This window comes from Lycium barbarum, chromosome 9, assembly GCF_019175385.1.
Source record: "Lycium barbarum isolate Lr01 chromosome 9, ASM1917538v2, whole genome shotgun sequence".
NCBI lineage: Eukaryota > Viridiplantae > Streptophyta > Magnoliopsida > Solanales > Solanaceae > Lycium > Lycium barbarum.
In genome coordinates, this window is record NC_083345.1 from 7,526,228 (window position 1) to 7,549,139 (window position 22,912).

Consider the following 22,912-nt stretch of genomic DNA (forward strand, 5'->3'; position numbering starts at 1 on the left):
TTAAGGCCCAACGGCTCTTTCCTTTTTTTTTTTTTTTTTTTTTTTTTTTAAATTTTCACCTGTTAAACCGGTTTAACCGGTCCGGTTCCGGTTTTACCGGTTGGACCGGTTCCGGTTTCCAAAATATTGGAACCGAACCGGTAAACAATAACATGGTTAACCGGAACCGGTTAACCGGTTCTACCGGTTCCGGTTCCGGTTTAACCGGTCCGGTTACCGGTTAAAACCGGTTAGCCCGAACCGGTTGCCACCTTTACCTAAGGAGGTTATTTCTCTACATTATTCCTCATTTCTAATATAGTAGTTTAACACTGATGGTAGATCGGAAAATCTAAATAATATGTTAATATCTTTCATAAGCAACATTGGTTAAATCTGTTAGGAGAATAAACTCCGATCATGAATATTTGTTTGCATTCCTCAGATGCCTATGATAATGTTTCTTCACTTCCAACAAGCATACAATATCCGATAAATCTTTATATTCCCTTTATTTTGGCTGATTTTAGGCCTTCTAATTCTAGTAGGGGATCTTTGAGATTTTGTTAAATATACTATATTTTTATTGATATCAATGTATCAAACAAAACATACTTTTTCTATTTCTAGCTTGAAATGGGGTAAATAGGTCCTTATACCATATTAATTTTTCTACTATTTTTATTCTATTCCATGTCAGCTATCTTCCACTAGCACAATTATTCTTTTATTGTTCATTTTCTTTTACATTGGGAGAGAGGAGGGGGAAAAGGGAAAAATAGTTTTAACCCCTCCCCCCAGGAGCTCCTCTTTTTTTTTACTTCCTTGGTGACTCGAACCCACAATCTTCGGGTTGGAGGTGGAGGGTGCTTACTATCTAAGCAACCCACTCTTGTCAAAGAATGCTACAGTAATTATGTATTTGAACCCTCTATATCAACTGCGGAAGACAAGAAGCTCATCAAGTGAGCTAGCCCTCAACCTGAATGAAATTGTTCTGATTTTGGGGTATAGAGATTTTTATTGTGTTTGTTTTTTTTGTTTTTAGGTGAGAAAATGTTAAAAATGGTCCATTATGTTTGAGGGTATGTTCAAAATAGTCCCTTAAGTATACATTTAACATTTTTGGTCCTTTAAGTTTGCCAAAAGTTAATACTTTTAGTCTTCGTTAAATGTTTATCGAACTTTATCTGCTAGATTTGACGAGAACTATGAAAAAAGATTTAACTATAAACATATGCAACACGAAATACTACTCTAGACTCCTAAACGATATTAAAAAAAAATAATCAAAAATTACACTTCAAAAAGCTGCATCAAACTTTAAAAATTAATTAAAAATAACAGAAACTAAAAGAATTGTACCTCTAAATGTGAGTTCTCACTATTCATTTTTCATAGTTTCCGCCAAATTTAACAGAAAAAATTCGATAATATTTGACAGAGACTAAAAGTGTTAATTTTAACAAACTTAAAGGACCAAAACTGTTAAGTACATACTCAAAAGACTTCTTTGAACTTATCCTTAGACATAAGGACCTTTTTTTTCATTTTCTCTCTTCTGGTTGAAGGGTGGGCCTTCGGAGTGTAAGAGTCAACTCATCCGGATTTTCAATGTGAATTTGATATGATGCCTTAGTTTTGAAAATCAAAATATACATCTTTGAGAAGTACTAGAAGCCTTAATTTTTTCATTATTTAAATATATCAATAAAATATTTCAAAAAATTGACGTTACAAAAAACCTTTTTGATTCCCCCAATAGGAAGAGCGTCATTCTTTTTTAGATAAAGCGAGTTATGATAATATGTTTTCCATGAAAATATTTTATTCCATATGTTTTTTTCACAAAAATAACGTTTTCATATAACGTATCTGTTACGTCCCGTATTTTTACATATTGGGACAACCCGGATGAACTATGATAATTTAAGGCCAAGATTATTTCGGGATTTGAAGTCGGGACTTTTGACCATTTGATTTTATTTTGGGATATAAGTTATGTATGAAATTGATGACATTGAACACTTAGGGAAAATTGGGACCACAATTCATAAAATTGGAATTAAAAATGTTGTACAAAAATGCCATGGTGGCCATGTAAATGGGATTGGTCCCACACATTGTGTGGCCAATTTTAAATGGTCCAACACATTGTGTGGGCCAAATACAATATAGATATTGTGTCGACTTAAAAGAAGAAGACTTAAGTCATTTCCTCTCATTTCACCACACTTAGGGCCTGTTTGGAAAGCCACCCAGGTAATTGGAATTGGGTGTAATTACACAGTTTGACCTGTTTGTTTGACCAAGTAATTACAGTTATGTGGGAATTGGGTGTAATTGACAGGGTGTAATTACACTCTCCAATTCTCAAAGGGGGGGGGGGGGGGGGGGGGCTGAGAATTGGGTGTAATTACACCTTGTAATTACAGGGTTACTTTTTAGTTTGTTTATTTTTTTACTTTAATTTATTTTTATTTTTAATTTATTTTATTTCTATTATTTTTTTTTGATTTTTAATATTTTTTTATTTCTATTATTTTTATTTCTTTTTTATTTTTACTTTTTTATTATTTTTTTAAAATTTATTTTTTTATTTGTTTTTTCATTTTCTTTCTTTTCATTCCCAACCTTTATTTCTTGTGATTCCATGTAATTGCTCCTTTTTTTTTTTTTTTTTAATTTTATTCATTTAGCATAACCGTGTTATTATTCTAATATTTGAAACTACACCTCTTAATATTGGAAAGAATGAGTTATTAACAAACTTGACATATAACGGGTGTCGTTATTAAAGTAGAATTTCATTGTGAATGAGGTTATAGACTTATATTTTTCCTTTCTTTTGAATTATTTACTTAAGTTACGTTGGAACTTACTTATGTAATGTTGGAATTTGACATAAGAGTATTATGTTGAACTTTTTCTTTTGGATTTTGAATTTAGATTATATTTTTAATTTTAAGTTATTTGCTTTCACATTGCACGTTGTTTATTTTTCACTTACATTTGACGGATTTTTTGTGTCAAACATTTGAATAATGTTATGGCATTATATTTATTAATATTATTTTTTGTCAAACATCCAATCCATGACGTTCTCACAAAAAAAGTCTTCTTTTAAGTTTTATAATTAATTAAAATTAAATATTAATTTGAAAAATATATATCAATTATTTTTGTTACAATATTAGTTACAAATATATGATTATTAATTAATATATTTTCAAGAAACAATGTGTTATTAAATAACTAATTTAATATCATTTATAGAGGCAATATTTTTTAAATATTAATTTTAAATTTTTTATAATTAAATTTTATTTTTAAACTAAACTGACTGTGTAATTACACTTGTGCAACCAAACAGCACGCTTGTAATTACACTGTAATTACGTTATGACAAACAAACAGGTCGTTGTAATTACACTACTGTGTAATTACTAGGCTGTGTAATTACTACCCTAGTAATTACACCAATTCCAATTACCAGGTGGCTTTCCAAACAGGCCCTTAGAAAATATCAAGGAGTTGAAGACCACTTCAACTCCCTCTCTTTCTCCCTCTCGGCTGAAGACCAAGAAAACCAATCCCATTTCTAGCTTTCTCAAAATTATTTCTTTGGTACAAACCCACTATATTGAAGTCCCTAAGTAGCGTGGAAGAGTTGTTTGGGTCATCCAACCATTAGTAGTGCCCATTTGCAAACCCTAGCTATTGAAGGAAGTGAAGAACAAAGGTAAGATTTCATCTTGTTTATGTATTGTGAATCTTGTATGCCTATTGTAGTATGCTAAAATGGATAGAAATCATGAAATATGGAATGTTGAAGTGGGGTTGTGTGTTTGGTATGTTGGCCGTGTATATGGGTGTGAATTGAATTGATGAATTTATTCTTGTATCATGTTAAATTGTTGTAGAATGGAGAAGAGAATACAAATCGTCAATATATGTATACATGGATGTAATGTAGCCGTGTGTAGCCCCAAATGTTTGGCAAATAATGAATTTATATCGCTTAGCGTCGTAATGGTTATTGTGATGATTTGTAGGTTGGAAATGAGAATTTAATGCCCCAAATTGACATAGTAAGCGTTGCAGACTGATTTGGAGAACCTGTGCATTGAATGAAATTCGTGTATATAAGAATCGTTAACATATGTATATGTGTGGTGTGGGCGAATGTAAGTTTTATAATGTGTCAAAGATCGTATCACTATCGCTTAGTATTTTAGTTATCGTCGATAGGAATTCTAGTGGGAAATAAGTGTTTAATGACTTAAGATTGATGTGGTGATTATGCGGGCTGATTTAAGGCTTATCGTACGCTTGATGTAAATTGTATAGTTTATGAGAATGACATCGTTATATTGTGGATTGTGATACAACACATGATTGAAAATGAGGGATGTGTAAAGGGGGGGCTGCTCTCGGCCATAGGGGCTGTTTTTCGGCCAATTTAGAGGAAAATTGTGGATTGTTGGAAATGTTATGTGAATTGTTTAGAATGTTCTTGAATGTTGTTAGTATGGGTCTGGGTCAATAATCGAATGTACGAGCGATAATGTGGCTTGAATGTAAGCCGTCGAAACGAATATTTGGAAAGTTGTTGAAAGATGTAAAAGAAAGCTATTAATGTTGTTTTGCTTTTCGAATTGGTTATCAATGTTACTAGGTTGGTTATTGTGGTTGTTGTTGTTGATTTTGAGCGAGATAAATTCTCGGGACGGCCTATTTACAGGGGAAGTGCTGCCGAATTTTCTATAGAATTTAATGATTAGTTTGGAATGAATGGCTTAAGTGCCCTTAGCTAATGTTTGGTATTCGTTGGCGTAATTGTAGACCTTGGGGAGCCCGAGGCGTAGATTGAGATTTACTTAGATTGGCTATCTTGGAAGTGCGTTCGAGATATGTAAGGCAACTTCCTTTCTTTTTGGCATGTCTTAGTTTTCATAGGCTAAATTAGAGCCTTAAGGAAAATTCCAAATCCGAAATCCGAGCATGTTATGATCCGTATATGTTCTTTGGCACTCTTATATATGATTTGATGAAATATGAACCTTTATGTATTCGAAAAATCGCTTTTCGAACTTTGCGCAAAAAGGTTTCACTTTAAAGAACTTCGAAATTTCCGAATGCCATATCTTTCACATAAATGCTCGGATTGCTCCAATATATTTTTACAAAAGTTTGCATTACGTATAATGAGTATGTTTTCCATGAGCGGGCCCGACTTGGGTAAATTCCCGTCCGCGGGTCCCGCGATTTTCTTTTATGTAATTCGGGAACTTTTGAAAGAATTTGTTAGGACTATTATTTTGATTTTCAAATATGATCATTTTACTTATGTTTGAATTTATGATAATGATTTTATGCATATGACTACTCACGACTCTATTCGTGCACTTTGTTATTCCCTTCGCCGAGTCCCGGGCCGGTTCCGTTATCGTGCGCGCTTTGATATACTCCGGAGTTATGCTGTGTTATGGTTCTCCGAGCTACTCGCTAATGAGGGTCGGGTTCCACTTATGTTTGGTGATGTGTTGTATATGGCGTTATGTTGGGTTATGATATGTGACGGGGATTCGGAGAATTGAAACTTACATCTGGTGTTATGCTGTGTATTGGCGCCGTTGACAGGCGGGCGACCATATCCTTCTGTACCCTATGCATGACTTACATATTTTTGAAAGTAAATAAATTTTGATATGTTGGATTTGCGCTTATGTTTGATACTCCCCTTTTGGTTATGTCTCATATATGCTTTCTGTATATTCTGCTTTGCATACTCAGTACATATATTTCATACTGACCCCCCTTTCTTCGGGGGGCTGCGTTTCATGCCCGCAGGTACCGACGCACAGTTTGGTGATCCACCGCTTTAGGACACCCCTTTTGCTGTTGGAGTGCTCTTCTCCTTTTAGAGCATATCTTTTGGTATATCTTTTGTTCGCTATGTTTGTATATATTCGTTCAGGGGTACGGCGGGGCCCTGTCCCGCCATATGATTCGTTGGGTCTGAATAGAGGTCTGTAGACGTATTTGTGGGTGTGTGTGCCTACTTCTGTACAGTTGTGTTTATATGATCTCTTTCGTTATGGCAGCCTTGTCGGCGTGCGTTTTGTATATGTTTTGGGCCGTTGCGCTATTTGATAGCCTTGTCGGCTTTTGACATATTTGACAGCCTTGCCGGCTTTTCGTTATATATATATATATATCCGCACACGGTTGCGTTGAAATGTGTTTGAAACAGTTTGATGTAGTTTGAGAAGGCATATAGCATTTTAGCCGCATATACTAATTGGATGTGATTCGATATGTACAGGTATGTCAGGGTGCCCAAGTAGGGCACTAGTCACGGCCTACGGGGTTGGGTCGTGACAGTATCATATCATTTTGTGTTTGGTACCCGCTTTGGGTCTCACTAATTCGGATTCGAGGAAGTTACCTGTGATTAAATGGAGAGGTACTTATCACCCAACCACAATCTTTATTGGTAGTTATGTTCCACTCTAGTTTTACTTCACATCAATAGGTGTTATCAAGATAAATATTTCCTAAAATTGTACTTATGAAGGATTTGGTGGTTTAATTTGCAAATATGATTCAATTTCTTGTTAATCTCCTCCTTTTTTTCTTATGCATTTTTCCTCTTTGTCCTCTGCAATTGGAGAATAGCTACTAGTTCCTCTGCTACAAGTTGAACAGAATATAACAAAATCCAACTAGTGCCAAAATTATGTGAACCAAGTCAAATAGAAAAAGTCTTGATATATCAACTGTATATCTTCCTTTGTCCTAGAATTTCTTGGCTTGGCATTGTGATGGAATCTGGTTGCAGAAAAGCTATAGGAAAATATCAACTGTCCCATAATATATAAGCACCCCTATTATATCCCTGATGTTTCATAAGAATCTTGCTTGAATAGTCAAGAGTTGTGTTTTTCTCTTAAGAAAGGAAGATGGTTGGCCTAAATAGTAGCAGAACTAAACAAGATGATAGTTCTGAATATGATAGGAAAAGAGAAATTCAAGCCTTTGATGATTCGAAGGCCGGTGTAAAGGGACTTATGGATGCTGGTGTCACAAGGTTACCGCATATATTCTTGCACAACCAGTATGTGAATGAAAAGAAACAGAACTCCGACAATGTAATTACAAAGTTTAGCATTCCAGTCATAGATTTTGAAGGCTTGGGAAAAAGTGCAGCTCAACGGGCTGATATCGTACGAGGAATAAAGGATGCTTGTGAAAACTGGGGCTTTTTCCAGGTTGTCCACCATGAGATCCCATTAATTGTCTTGGAGAAAGTACTAGAAAACGTCCGCCATTTTCATGAGCAGGATTTTGAGGTGAAGAAAGAGTTCTACTCCCGTGATGTTACGAGGAAGTTCAGCTACAATAGCAATTTCGATCTACATAAAACACGAGCAGCTAATTGGAGGGACACCCTTTCCTGTGTCGTTGCTCCTAATCCTCCTGATCCCAAAGAAATGGCTGAGGTTTGTAGGTATAAAACTTGATACTAGTACTATATCAGTCTTTCCTTAGGCAGCTATAGCTCATAAACATAATGATATGCTTCGTGATTGTCATGCTTATTGTGAAGAAAATAGACTTTGGCCTAATTCAATCCCAAAAGCTAGCTCATGAGGTAAGAATTGCCAAGACTATATAAAGAGACACCAGTCCATTCTCTTATTTCTTAACCCATGTGGGACACATAAATTTCCCCTTACGGCATTACCTTACACTCTCAAAGCTCGTCATCTGGATCATGGACAATATAATATGGTAGCCCAACGATGAGTAAACCAAGATCGTGATAGCTCTGGCTCTAATACTGTATAAAAATGTATCTTGGCCTAACTCAATCCAAATGTTAGCTCATGACATGAGGATTTCTCGAGACCATATAATGAGACAACGACCTATTCCTTCAATAAATTTGGGCCACTTAACACCCCTCCCTCCACCCCGTATGCCCAGGGGCTCTACAATTGGAGTGTGAATAACATAACATAAGGAGTAAACCAAGAATAGGGACCGTTCTTGGTCTGACACACATGATAAGAAAATGAACTTTGAGCCTGTAGCTTATAAGGTGAGAATTGTCTTCCCCTTCCTTCAATTAATGTGGGACTCTTAACACCCTCTTGCATGCCTAGGGCTGAAAATCTGGAACGTGGACAACATAACATGGCTGCTAATATTGAGCAAATCAAAACTAGGGATGGGTCTTGCTTTGATCTCATGTAAAATATTATTCACCGAGCTTCAAACCATGCCTCATTGGACCTCGGGATTTCTCAGTTATCAAAAAAAAATGTCATGTAAAGGAATTAGATCTTGGACCTCACCTAACTCAATCCAAAAAGTTAGCGCATGAATTGAAAATTGCCGAAATACATATAAGGAGACACAATCCATTCATTCACCATTGGTTGGAGATACTTAACATTTCCTCTCCCCCCTACACACCAAGGAATGGATATTGGAGCATTACCAACATAATATGTGCGCTAAACATTGGGTAAAACAAGAACTTGGATGGGTTTGACTTTGATACCATGTAAAAAAATTAACTTCAGGTCTAATTCAACCCCAAATTTTTTATTTTTTTTTTGACATTCAACATGAATTCCCAAAAGATAGCTTATGCATGAGGTGAAAATTTTCATGCTCTAATTTGATATGGTAATATTTCCACTAATATGCATCATCAATGAAATTCGCATCCAGTTTATATGAACACATATTTTGACTTTACAGAGATGTTTTGATTAAATACGCGGAGTATGTGAAGAAACTGGGCCTTACTATATTTGAGTTACTCTCTGAAGCTCTAGGGCTCAATCCAGATCACTTGAAAGACATGGAATGTGCTAAGGGGCTTGTCCTCGCTGGCCATTATTATCCGACATGCCCTGAACCAGATCTCACTTTAGGGCTTAGCAGTCACACAGATGGTGGCTTCTTGACTATTTTATTACAGGATCAAGTTGGTGGCCTCCAAGTCTTTCATGAACGTCAGTGGTTTGATGTTCCTTTCTTGCCTGGAGCTCTAATTGTGAACATTGGAGACCTTATGCAGGTAAGTTCATATTCTAAAATGAGCTTGATGCACTTATATGGATGTCACAAACTTGGTCACTTAATTTATTTTTTCCATTTTGTTTTGTAGCTAATCACGAATGATAAATTCAAAAGCGTCCATCACAGAGTGCTGGCAACGAATGCCGGACCAAGAATTTCAGTGGCTAGTCTTTTCATAATGCATTTTCAAGAAGGCAGAGGATTATATGGGCCAATTAAGAAGTTGTTATCAAAGGAAAACCCTCCAATCTACCGGGAAACAAGAAGAAAAGAGTATGTCACATATTTATACAGCAAAGGGCTTGATGGAACTTCTTTGTCGTCACATTTCAAAATACAGAAATAGTGACAGGATCTGCAGAAATGGTTCATCATCTTCACGTGCTTTACTCTTTGACTATTGTTTTCTGCCTGTAAGTTCGATTAAGCATTCTTGTACGTGTGGTACACGCATCACTTAGCAATTAAATAAAGACCTCAAGAGCTGCCATTTCATCTAATGAGATTTAAAGTAGCCTTCTAGTCCTCTTGTTAAAGCATGCTAGTTTATTGAAGGCCATTAGAAATGTAATTTTCCCTGTTCATACTACACATTTAGAGTTTTCTCAGAATAATTTGATATTTTATGTGTTAGCAATGAGATGGCTATCAAGCAAATATCATTTGCACTAGAAAAGTTAAAAGAGCAGTTTATCCATCATTTTCCTAAAATTATAGATACGAAGGATTTGATAATTTAACTTGAAGAAATGATTCAATTTTTTGATGTGCTCATTTGAAGGTTGTAAGCTTTCAAATGGAGAATTTTAGCGATTGAACTCATCTAGTTTCAAACAAGAGTGACATAGAACTGCTCCACTTGACATCCGAAATGAACAAATGACCATCAAAAGTTGCAGATGCGAGACCAACTGAAACTGAATGTTTAATGATATATTTTTAATGTTTTCATCCCTTAAATATTTTGGATCTATCCTTAGTTTAAGATACCACGTGTTACTTCGGCGTGCTCTTTCTGTTTCTATCTTTTTATTCGGGACACTTTTAAAATGTGAAGTCTAGAACCGAACTATTTTAATCTCATTTTCTTATATCTCCTCCTTGTCCTCTGCAAATGGAGAATAAGTATTAGTTACTCTTCAATATATGAAATAACATAGTTCAGATGGTTCCAAAATCATGTAATTAATTGAAAGAGAACAAGTCTGGACACATAAGTGTTAGGTACATATATATCTAATTTTTGTCCTGGAACTTCTTGGCTTTGCATTCTGATGGAATTAGATAACTATCTCATAAGCACCTCTATTATATCCTCAATGTTTCATAAGAAATCTTGCCTCCATAGTCAAAAGTTGTGGTTTTCTTTAGAGAAAATAAAATGGTTGGCTCAAACAATGGCAGAACTCAGCTAGATGACAGTTCTGAATATGATAGGAAAAGTGAAGTCCAAGCCTTTAATGATTCAAAGGTTGGTGTAAAGGGACTTCTGGATGCTGGTGTCACCAAGTTACCTCGTATATTCTTGCATAATCATCCTGTGATCGAAAAGAAAGCAGACTCTGATGCAATTACCAAGTTTAGCATTCCAGTAATAGGTTTTGAAGGCTTGGGCAAAAGTGCAGCTCAACGAGCTGATGTTGTTCGAGAAATAAAGTATGCTTGTGAAAACTGGGGATTTTTCCAGATTGTCCACCATGAAATCCCATCAAGTGTTATGGAGAAAGTACTAGAAGGTGTTCGTCATTTTCATGAGCAGGATACTGAGGTGAAGAAAGAGTTCTACTCCCGTGATGTTACAAGGAAGTTCGCCTATAATACCAATTTTGATCTACACAAAGCACCAACAGCTAACTGGAGGGACACCCTTTACTGTGTCATGTCTCCTACTCCTCCTGATCCCAAAGAAATCCCAGAGGTCTGCAGCTACTAAATATTATTTAGGTCATAATAATATGATATGCTTCATCATTGTCGTGCTTATGTTGCAGAGCTAGTCTCAGATTTATTATCCTAGCTCTAATTTGATACTCATAAGATATTCTTTCCTTAAATGTGGATCGTTAAAAGAACTTGCATTCTTGTTTTATGAATGCATATCGCATTTGACTTTACAGAGATGTTTTGATCAAATACATGGAGTACATGATGAATCTGGGGCTTACTCTATATGAGCTACTCTCTGAAGCTCTAGGACTCAACCCAAACCACTTGAAAGATATGGAATGTGCGGAGGGGCTTTTCGTAGGTGGCCATTAACCAGATTTCACTTTAGGACTTAGCGGTAACACAGATAGCGGCTTCTTGACTATTTTATTGCAGGATCAAATTGGTGGCCTCCAAGTCTTTCATAAAAATCACTGGGTTGATGTTCCTTTCTTGCCTGGAGCTCTAATTGTCAACATTGCAGACCTTATGCAGGCAAGTTCATATTGGTATCTTTTTATAGTACTTATATAATGTCGCAAACTTGATCAATTAATTCACTAGTTTCCTCTTTGTTTTGTAGCTAATCACAAATGATAAGTTCAAAAGCGTTCATCACAGAGTGCTGGCTAAAAATATTGGACCAAGAATTTCAGTAGCAAGTCTTTTCAGAATGCATTTTCAAGAAGGGAGTGAATCGAGATTATATGGACCAATCAAGGAGTTGTTATCAGAGGAAAACCCTCCAATGTACCGGGAAACAAGTAGAAACGAGTATGTCACTTATCTATACAGCAAAGGGCTCGATGGAACTTCTTTACTGTCACATTTCAAATTACAGATATAGAGACAGGATCTGCAGAAATGTTTCATCATCTTCCCAGTGTTTAACTCCTTGGCTATGGTTTTCAGCTCGTGAGTTCGATTAAATATTCTTGTACCTGTTGTACATGCATCTTTTGGAAATTAAATAAAGACCCCAAGTGTTATTCATCTAGAGAAATTTATTAAACCATGTTAAGTTATTCTCGAGTTATACAGATGTTGTAAATATTTTAGCTTTTTCTGAGTTGACTCCAGAGCGAATGATATGATCTTCACTTTAGCTTGTTTGAGGTAGAAATACCAAGTGTTCCTTTAGTGTGCTCTTCATATTTCTGTCTTTTTATTTGGGAGACTTGTAAAAAGAAGTCATGGCAAAATATATCAGAATCCTCTTCTACCCCTTTTTTTTTTTTTTTTTTTTTTTTTTTTTTTAATTTTCTCCTTGTCCTCTGCAACATACTGAATGGTGTTGGGAATAAAATAGACCCGTAAAAATAATATTCACGGTATTAGTACGGAACACTAAGTTATGGTTAAATCAGCAAGAATAAAATGCAGCAATAATGACACCAAGATTTTACGTGGAAACCCTTCTGAATAAGGGAAAAACCACGGCCAAGAGGAGCAGCTGATATCACTATAGTAAGGAATTTTACATTGTGTAGTCACGAGTATAAATACTCCAAAGACCACTACACACTCAAAAAGAAAAACACTCTTTTTATTTTTCCCACCTTACTACAATATCACTCACACTCTATTTTTCTTCACAGACTATTTTCTTACAGTCTATGGAATACCTCACTTTGCTCTCACTCAGATGTATTGTCTGAGATTTTTTTGGTGTGTTACAAATGAACCATTGTCATACCCCATTTTAACCGGGATTAAGTTAAAGTAGAAGTACGGCATATTGGGGATTCCTATTTTTGTTTATGCTGTTTTTAAGGAGTCGCCACCTAATTATTTATGGTGAATTAGGACACCTAAAGTTCATTAAAGTTATGTTTAAAGTTAACTCTGTTTAAGATCTGCGAAACTTAAGATTCTAGGTAAGGGTTCAATTAATCTAAAGGGAAGGTATTAGGCACCCTTTAAGACTCATTAACAATGGTTAACCGACCGGACTAAAATTTAATTAGGCTAAGTATAAATATAGTATTATAGAAAAAGGAAAAGTAATTTTATAAGTATGACTAAAGTTATAAATAAATATGTAAGAATGCTATTTAAAATAGAACTTATAAAAATAATAATAATTCGTATGAAAGAGTACCTTTAATGCTATTTTGAAATACGACTTATAAATGTTGTTAAAATTTTAAACGAGAGTAGAAATGTATAATACTTGTGGAAAAGTAATAATTTGTGTAAAAGAAGATTCTAAATGTTAAATGAAACTTAAAGATATTCCTAAGACCTTAAATGAAAATATAATAATGTTATTCAAAAATATGATTTGCAGAAAATAAGATAATTTACCTATGAATAATAACCTTTTAAAATATGATTTGACAATATGATACTTAGGTAAAGATGATATTATGTGAATATGGTGGTGTAAAAATGCCTAGACTTATATTCTTAATAGGACGCAAAGGAAGTGAATTTTATTTCTTACTAACTTATTTAATTAATTCGGCTAAAGATATGCATAGTTGAACGTGTCTTAAAAAATAAGGTTTATAAAGAATACTCAGATTAATAATTTACATATTAGTGACGTTTTTGAAAATTCTAAGATAGTAAAATAAAGTATGATTTCTTTGACTTGAAATATGAATTTGCTATCGAATATCAATTATACTAAAAATAAATATTATAGATTCTATAAATAATTTTAAAAAAATGAAACTTCATGGAATTGATTATCATTAGTTTCCTTGAATTAACTACCCATTATCCCACTAAACTCTACTAATTTGCTAAAAAGGTTCATCTATATTAACAAACAAAAGAATTAATCATACAACAAAATTAAATGCACAAAGATAAAATAGAAGAGCAAAGAAATTAAATGGGCTTAGTCCGTTAAAGAGTGATGTTGCCTGCTACTGTAGCGGTTCACATTTTATTGGGCTTTGGCCCAGATTCTGCATTCTATTTGTTGCGGGCTGACTCGAGAGGAGGTTTGTTGGGTTTTAGCCCAATGCCAAGTGTTGAGGGAGAACGAGTCTCTCGGACTCGTATCGATAGTCATGCACAAAATAAAAATAAAGGATTAATATATAATCAATGAATAAGATTAAACATATGAAATATTTTAAAGCAAATCAATAGATTATGTATATACGCTAGATTATGTATATACCGTATACACTCGGGTATGTCTCATGTATACATAATCATAAAGAAAAGATCAAAGAAAACACATATGTACATATTCAATCATAGGCCCAAACTGCCTTAACCAACTTTAAGGAAAGCACTCAATATTCAGCAAAAACATAGTCAGCAAACAGCATCATGGATCAAGTAAAATATTATGAGGCTGATTAAGTATATAATAAGAAAAACACTTAGAGTAATTATAGACAAGTATGGAAGCGCTTACAAGATGTAAGAAAGCAAATATTAATTGTAAAGGGACATAGTGGCTCTATATAACACTCAGGCAATAACGCAAACAGATTAAACTAATATTGACCAAAGTTCCAATCCAGTTTTCACAGAGGATAAGCGCATCTTAGGATCCATTAGGCTAGTCCTTATATTGATCATATTTAGTTAGAGTATTGGTAAAGAAGACAGCCATCCTCAGAGATCAAATGAAACAAACATATATAGATTCAGGCAAATTCGAGGTGCATGATACACTTAATTCCCCATAATTAGTCATGTAAAAGAGAAAAAAAAAACAGAAGGAATCAGTAGGACAGAATAGCATGGGTATGCAGCAGCTAAGATGAAAGTGGACAAGCACATTAGAGCATGTTTGAACTAGGTTAACAGAGAGGTGAGAAACTTGTATACAGCAAGGAGACATGGGGAGGCCCAAACAGACAGTATTTCGCTCAACAATCATGAACGATATTTTAGGAGTAACTACAAGACTTTCTTCTCTGTGTTATGAACATCCCCAGTGGTAAAAGAAAGCAGAAGATGGAGGGAAGGAATAGGAACACATACATGTTACTCAACCTTATAAAAACAATAATCGATTTTGGACTTCAAATGTCACAGAGAGAATTAAACAGTTTCAATGCTTAAACACTTCAGCCTATCATATACTAGCCAAGATAATCAGAGAGGCACCAACTGAACCAACGTGGCAACAGAAAATCATGCTGCCTAAACGAAGCTAAACACCACAGTAGCCAAAATGACTGAACCCCCACAGTTTAGGCAAACTGAAATGAGCAGATGCTAATAGAGAAAGGTAGACTGAACAGGGGGAACATCTTTATTGTATTTTTCGAATTAGGAGCAGGTCTATTCAATCGACGAAATGGATCAAAACTCATGCTTGATGTACTAACTAAATTCCGAATCTAAACAATGGCACAAAATGGAGGGGAGCAATGGCTAAAGGACTGATTTTACTTGAACTTGAAATGATAATGAAGATAAACTAAGTACTAAATGGCGTATGATTTACAAGAAAGAAAATAAAGAAGAAATCCCTGTAAATGAACTATCATCGACATTCACATACATATCCTAAACGACACAAACTTAATCTAACATAAACTTCAACTAAACAAAGGACACATGAAGAACAAACATCATATTTTGGCACAAACAATACAGGGAAGCTGATTTAGCTAGAGAGGAAATTTATTAAAAATTTGCGATAAGCAGCTAATTATGAAAAAAAGATCATAATGGACAGAGAAAAAATAAATAAAAATACATAAGAAGGTTACAAACAGTAATTCTGTAAATTCAGCAATTCAGAAGACAACAGCAACTCAGAAAATAGCAGTACAACAACTTAATGATTTTTATTAAAACAGGGGACTACTCTCAGTCAGCATGTTACCAGCTCAAGAACGTTTCATTCAACACACATTTTAACATAAAAACCATGATCATAGTTTTAACTTGTATAGAAGATTACAAATGTTCGGACCATGATCTTTACACTCGCTTTTAACGATTTGAGGAACGAAACCCCGAACATGATTCTTAAAACATAGAAATCCCAGTCAAACACATGCCTAAAAAAAAATAGTCGTATATCCAAAATAAAACACTAAAGGCATGATTTCTTATTACACATAAAGAAACCAGGGAAACAGACTTCTCATAGGGCAAGCGTTGAAAAAGCAGACTACAAACCCAACTTCGTATAACTTCCCAAGTTCAGATAGCACCATAAATTAATTAAACATGGATCGAGATCAAGAGGGAAAGAATGGGCAGAATCAAAGATAACTACTTAACAAGCCAACTTCCAAGTATGAAACATTTTGAAGGATTTCAGGACTGGTTTGTTGAGCCTAGAAAGACCGAGATGGGGAAGGGGACTACAGGATATCCACTGAGCATAAATCATTTGTCAATTCCATTTTTTTAACCAACACAGCAAAAAATACAATAAGCTATATCATACAGACAATCCCAACAACTTCTATCACAAAGATAGTCTATGGACCCAATAGTTGAAGCTAGAGCAAATTCATCGTCGTTTCGAATAAGCAAACAGGCATGTGATAATGCATATTGACCAATTGGATTCGATTACTGCATGCTAATGCTAACACATATAAATAAACTAAGATAGAACTAACTCACATGCTAACATCATTAAGACCAAAAACTAACCAACCAATTTATATGCTGAATATATATGGAACTTACGAACCTATTCTAAGCAGTATTCATCATACACTTAAATAATAAAACTTAGAATTAACCCTTTATTGCACCCAAGCATTCTCTGCTACATGAGTCCATATGACACTACCCAAATCATAACAGAGCTTGCCCTGAATGAACCAGTATAATTCACGCAATCGTCGACAACCAACAACTTAACCCTAATAATTAAGCTTGAGGCAGACCCATTGTTCATGTTATCACACTTGTAAGAACAGATACAACCAAACATAACATTCTTTAGTCATACTTATGAACCATCAAGTGTATCGCAAACGAGATTCAGACCAAATTAGCTTGCACTCAAACAAAAATCAAAATAGCATAATCCGAGCCTAAAATGTGTTGATTAATCTAGGTTAACCAAACAGACCCCCAGCTAATCAAGATTCGTGATAAATTACACCTAATAACTAATGAACCAACAAACATCCAATAAGAACAGGATTTCAATTAACAGCACTTCGATTAACAAAATTTCACAAGACGAAAAAACCTAAATAGCATAAGATTGTACCTGTCCGTGGTGCAGTGAAGTGGGTATCGATGTCTCGAATCTATGCTCGAACTCGAACGAACCCGAACTCGATTAGAATAATTAAAGTTTCAAAATGAAGAAATAGAAATAGAGTAATTGTTCCCCCACGGCTAAAGTTCACCGGGAAAAAAAAATCAAGTGTGGAAAATGGTGTGAGTCTCTCAAAAAATACTGAAAAAAACAATTCCCAGAATCTGAAAAAAAAACTTCAAGATACCGAAAAAATCCCCCGAAATTTTATATGCTTGACTTCGAAAAAATAAAAGAGCAAACAGAAATAAGGTTTGGAATTTTCAAAACTCCTCTCAAGGAAACCGTCCCCCTTTTTTTCTTCCAAAAACACTGAATCCCCCCAAATTTATAGGGCTTTTTGTTTGTATTAAAGTAAGGATAGGAGCGTATGAGAGAGACGGGAGCGGGGACAGGCGTGAGTGGGGAGGCGGAGAAGAAGGAGGAAAAGGGGGAGAGAGAGGAGCGGCGGAGGAGAGGCGGGAATGGAGGCGATGAGGCGGAGAACAAGGAGAGAAAAAGGGAAAAGAAAAGAAGAGGAAAAGAAAGAGGCGGAAATGAAGGGGAAACCCTAAAAGGGTTTCCCTTAATTTGCTGAAAAAAATGAATTGGACCCGGTCCATTTGTGGACCGGGTCAAATTTTAGACTGGGTATTTAAAAGAATGGACTAGTAAATTAAACATGGACTGGTCTAAAAATTGAGACAAAAAATATGGTCTAGTCCAAAAAAATATTAGGAGTTAATCGGACTTTGATTTGGGGTCCGGTAAGTCAAAATACGGACCGAGTGTAAAAAATAGTTTGGCTTCTAAATTTGAATAAGAGACCCATTTTGATTAACGATGTACTAAGGGTGCTAGAATATCACCTAATACGTAAATATGTAATTATAAAAGATCCGGATAATATTATATGATGTCGCAAATGACCGTGCAATAATATTTAATAACAAACGCTATCATTTAAATGTGCGAAATAAATGCGATGTGTGTGCGGAAGTTGGTAGAAATGTCGAGAAATGCAAGTTTCAATAATACTAAATAATAGTAGCAAATAAATAGCGGTAGTAATACTGCTGAATAACAATGATAATGGTAATAATGATAATGTTGATGATAATGGTGATAATAGATATAATAATAATGGTAAATAACAAACATTGATAATTAAAAAATGATAATAATTAATAATAATAATAAAGATGATAGTAATTAATAAATAAAAATAATAACGATAAATAACAATTATTGATAATAACAAAATGATAATAAATTAATAATAATAACAATAATGGGGTAATAATAAAATAATAATGATAATAATAATAAGAAATAATAATTATGATAATAATAACAATAATAAATAACAATTATTGATAAAATAATGATAATAATTAATAATAAAAATAACGATGATAATGATGATTAATAATTGATAACAAATAACGCTGATAATAATGATTAGTAATTAATAATGATAATGATAATGATAATGATAATGGAAATAACAAGAAATAATAATTAATGACAATTAATAATAAAAATGATAATTTAAGAATAATAATAATAATAATAACAATAATAATAATAATAATGATAATAATAAACTGCAGAAGAATAAATAAAACGTGGGCGTTAATAAAAGACTAATAATTATAGTAAAACTTAAATGCATATTTTTTTTAATTTCTCGAAATACCAGAAGTATAAATAGGTATTTCGGAGGAGATGCGGGACAAAATTGGGTGTCAACAACCATAAGCTGCCTATTTATAGGAATGAATTGCTCCTCCTTATGTCATCAATGGCATCATTCTTATGCAAAAGTCTTCACTTGCATTTAATTTGGCCGGTGCCAAATTCAACCATTTGCAACTATCTTTGAAAAGAGTTGCAATTTGGCCGGTGCCAAATTCTTCCTTTGCAGATTTTTCCTTATCAAATAATGGGGATGGACCCCACAAATCTCCCCCTCCAGACCCATTCAACTGAAGGAGGCATCTCCGTCTTCTCAGATAGAGTTAATGTCGATAAGTTCTTTGCATAACTCGAACTTGTCTCTGGGAATCACCTTGGTTAACATATCTGCAGGATTTTCACTCGTGTGAATCTTCTTGACCTGGAACAATTCGTTCTCTACCTGATCACGAATCCAATGATATCTGACGTCGATATGCTTTGTTCGCGCATGGTACATGGAGTTCTTGCTCAAGTCTATTGCACTCTGACTGTCACAATAGACAACATACTCCATTTGCTGCAATTCAAGTTCTTGAAGGAATCTCTTGAGCCATATCATCTCTTTGCCAGCTTCAGTAGCTGCAATATACTCCGCTTCAGTTGTAGACAGTGCGACACACTTCTGCAACTTCGACTGCTATGATATAGCTCCCCCTGAAAAAGTAAACATATATCCAGTAGTGGATTTTCTGTTATCAAGGTCACCTGCCATATCAGAATCTGTATAGCCCTTCAAAATTGGATTTGATCCTCCAAAACACAAGCATTCATCTGAGCTTCCTCTTAGATACCTGAGTATCCACTTTACAACTTCCCAATGCTTTTTCCCTGGATTTTCGAAAAATCTGCTAACAACACCGACTGCATGAGCAATATCTGGTCGAGTGCATACCATTGCATACATCAAACTTCCGACGGCAGAGGAATAAGGAATCTTGGCCATTCTCTCTTTTTCCTCCGTTGTTGTAGGACACATCTCTTTGCTTAGTTTCAGATGACCAGGAAGAGGTGTGCTAACCCACTTAGCATTCTTCATATTGAAGCGTTCCAATACACGTTCTATGTATTTTTTCTGCGACAAATAAAGCTTTTTTTCATCTCTTGAACGAGTGATTCTCATGCCCAAAATCTACTTAGCATGACCCAAGTCTTTCATTGCAAAAGACTTACTCAACTGTTTCTTCAACTCGTCATTTTTGATAGCATTCTTGCCTACAATCAACATATCATCCACATATAGCAGGAGGATGATAAAGTCATCATCAGAAAATCTTTGTACAAACACACAGTGATCTGAAGAAGTCTTCTTGTAGCCTTGCTCCCCCATAACAGATTCAAACTTCTTGTACAACTGTCTGGGATCTTGCTTCAATCCATATAGACTCTTCTTAAGTTTACATACAAGATTTTCTTTACCTTTTGCCTTGAAGCCCTCAGGTTATTCCATATAGATCTCCTCTTCTAAGTCGCCGTGAAGAAAAGCAAGCAGTCTTCACATCCATCTGCTCAATCTCCAAATCAAGACTAGCAGTCAAACCAAGAACTGTCCGAATGGAGGACATTTTCACGACAGGAGAAAATATTTCGTCAAAGTCAATACCTTTCCTTTGACCAAATCCCTTAACAACCAATCTAGCTTTGTATCTGGGCTTCAAGCTGTGTTCTTCAGCTTTAACTTTGAACACCCACTTTTTCTTTAAAGCTCTCATGCCCTTAGGCAATTTCACCAATTCATAAGTATGGTTCTCATGCAGAGATTTCATCTCATCTTGCATGGCTTCAATCCATTGATTCTTGTGCTCATCTTCCATGGCCTCCTCATAACATTCAGGTTCTCCCCCATCCGTGAGTAATACATACTCATTAGGTGAATAACGGGAAGAAGGAACATGCTGTCTAGTAGACCTTCTAAGTGGAATATTTGTCTCATCCACGACTTCATGAGTAGGAGCATCTACCTCATCAATAGCAGCATCGTTATCATCATCAACATGCTGATCTGGAACATGATTCTGGGCATCACCATCGTCATCGAGCCCACCAACTTCATCAACATTTGTATGAGGGACTTGACCAAGATTAACTAAACCTTCAGAACTTGAAGATTTTATCTTCTCCGCTTTGTTAATATCTTCAATGGTTTGATCCTCCACGAAGATAACATCACGGCTTCTCACGACTTTCTTCTCAATTGGATCATATAGCTTGTAACCAAACTCATCAAGGCCATAACCAATGAAGATGCACTGCCTTGTCTTGGCAGTTAATTTCGACCTCTCATCTTTAGGCACATGTACAAAAGCTTTGCAACCAAACACTTTCAAGTGGTCATAGGAAACATCATTTCCATACCAAACTCTGTTTGGAACATCACTTTGCAAAGTAACCGCTGCGGATAGATTAATAACATGTGCGGCAGTCAACAATGCCTCACCCTAAAAGGAATTCGGCAACTTTGCTTCAGAAAGCAAACATCTAACTCTTTCCATCAAGGTCCTGTTCATCCTCTCTGCTAAACCATTAAGCTGAGGAGTCTTAGGAGGAGTCTTCTGGTGTCTGATACCCTGTTGCTTGCAGTATTCGTCAAACGGTCCACAATATTCACCACCGTTATCAGTACGAATACACTTCAGCTTCTTTCCAGTTTCTCTTTCAACTGAAGCCTGAAACTGCTTAAAGACACCCAACACTTGGTCTTTAGTCTTCAAGACATAGACCCAAAGTTTCCTTGAGCAATCATCAATAAAGGTAGCAAAATAAAGTGCACCACCCAAGGTCCTTGTCTTCATTGGACCATATAAATCTGAATGCACCAACTCAAGCAACTCTGTCTTTCTTGAAGGAAGATGAGACTTGAAAGAAACTCTATTTTGTTTTCCAGCCAAGCAGTGCTCACACTTTTCTAATTTAGCACTTTCGAAATTTGACAATAATTTCTTTTTGGCCAGAACATTTAGTCCTTTCTCGCTAATATGGCTAAGCCTCTTATGCCATAACGTTGAAGAGTTATTGCTCTCAACTGCATTCACCATATCAACACAGGTAGAGGTCGTAGTCCAGTATAGACCACGACGCTTTTCGCCACGAGCCACAATCATGGAACCTTTAGTAAGCTTCCACTTTCCAGCACCATTGGTACTGACATATCCCTCATCATCCAAAACACCAACAGAGATCAAGTGCAAACGAACATCAGGTGCATGCTTTACATTGTTTAAAACTAGTTTAGTTCCAATGCTAGTTTTCAAACAAATCGTTCCAACACCAGCCACCCTAGATACAGTCTCATTACCCATACTCAAAGTTCCAAAGTCACCCGGAGTATAGGATGAGAAAAGTTCCTTCCTTGATGTCACATGAGATGCGGCACCACTGTCCACAACCCAGCTTGACTCATCACAAGCAATATTTATCAGATCTGCATCAAGGACAGTAACAAGATCTTCTGTAGTGACAGCGGCAACACGATTGCCATCTTCTTTCTTTTCCTCCTTATCTCTATTCTCATTTTTCAAAATCCGGCAGAACTTCTTTGTGTGCCCTTTTTTCCCGCAATGATAGCACTCAATATCTTTAAGTCTGCTTCTGGATTTGCTTCTATGATGTTCTCTATTTTGAGAACCACGATTCTTGCCTCTCCCCCTAGTGTCAGTCACCAAGACATCTGATGAGGAGGAACCTTGAGATTTTTTCTTCTCATCTCTTCATTTAAAAGACTGCTCTTGGCAAGATCCATAGAGATCACACCATTCGGAGCAGAATTTGATAATGAAGTTCTAATAATTTCCCAAGAATCTGGTAGGGAACCAAATAGAAAAAGGCCTTGAATTTCTTCATCAAAATTAATGCCCATAGCAGATAACTGGTTCATGATCCCCTGAAAAGTATTCAGATGATCTGTCATTGCGGAACCATCGTGGTATTTTAAACCCAACATTTGCTTTATCAAAAACATCTTGTTGTTACCAGTTTTCC

The 22,912-nt window shown here is 35.4% G+C and overlaps 1 protein-coding gene and 1 pseudogene across 1 annotated transcript; both read left to right on the plus strand.

The window, feature by feature from the left end:
• Positions 1–6,944: 6,944 nt before the first annotated feature.
• On the plus strand, positions 6,945–9,424 carry LOC132611593 (1-aminocyclopropane-1-carboxylate oxidase homolog 1-like). The gene is made up of 3 exons (XM_060326002.1): positions 6,945–7,492; positions 8,755–9,076; positions 9,167–9,424. Exons 1-3 carry the CDS (start codon positions 6,945–6,947, stop codon positions 9,422–9,424), a joined length of 1,128 nt encoding a protein of 375 aa, XP_060181985.1.
• Positions 9,425–10,443: 1,019 nt separating this feature from the next.
• On the plus strand, positions 10,444–12,590 carry LOC132610988 (1-aminocyclopropane-1-carboxylate oxidase homolog 1-like; annotated as a pseudogene).
• Positions 12,591–22,912: the final 10,322 nt, after the last annotated feature.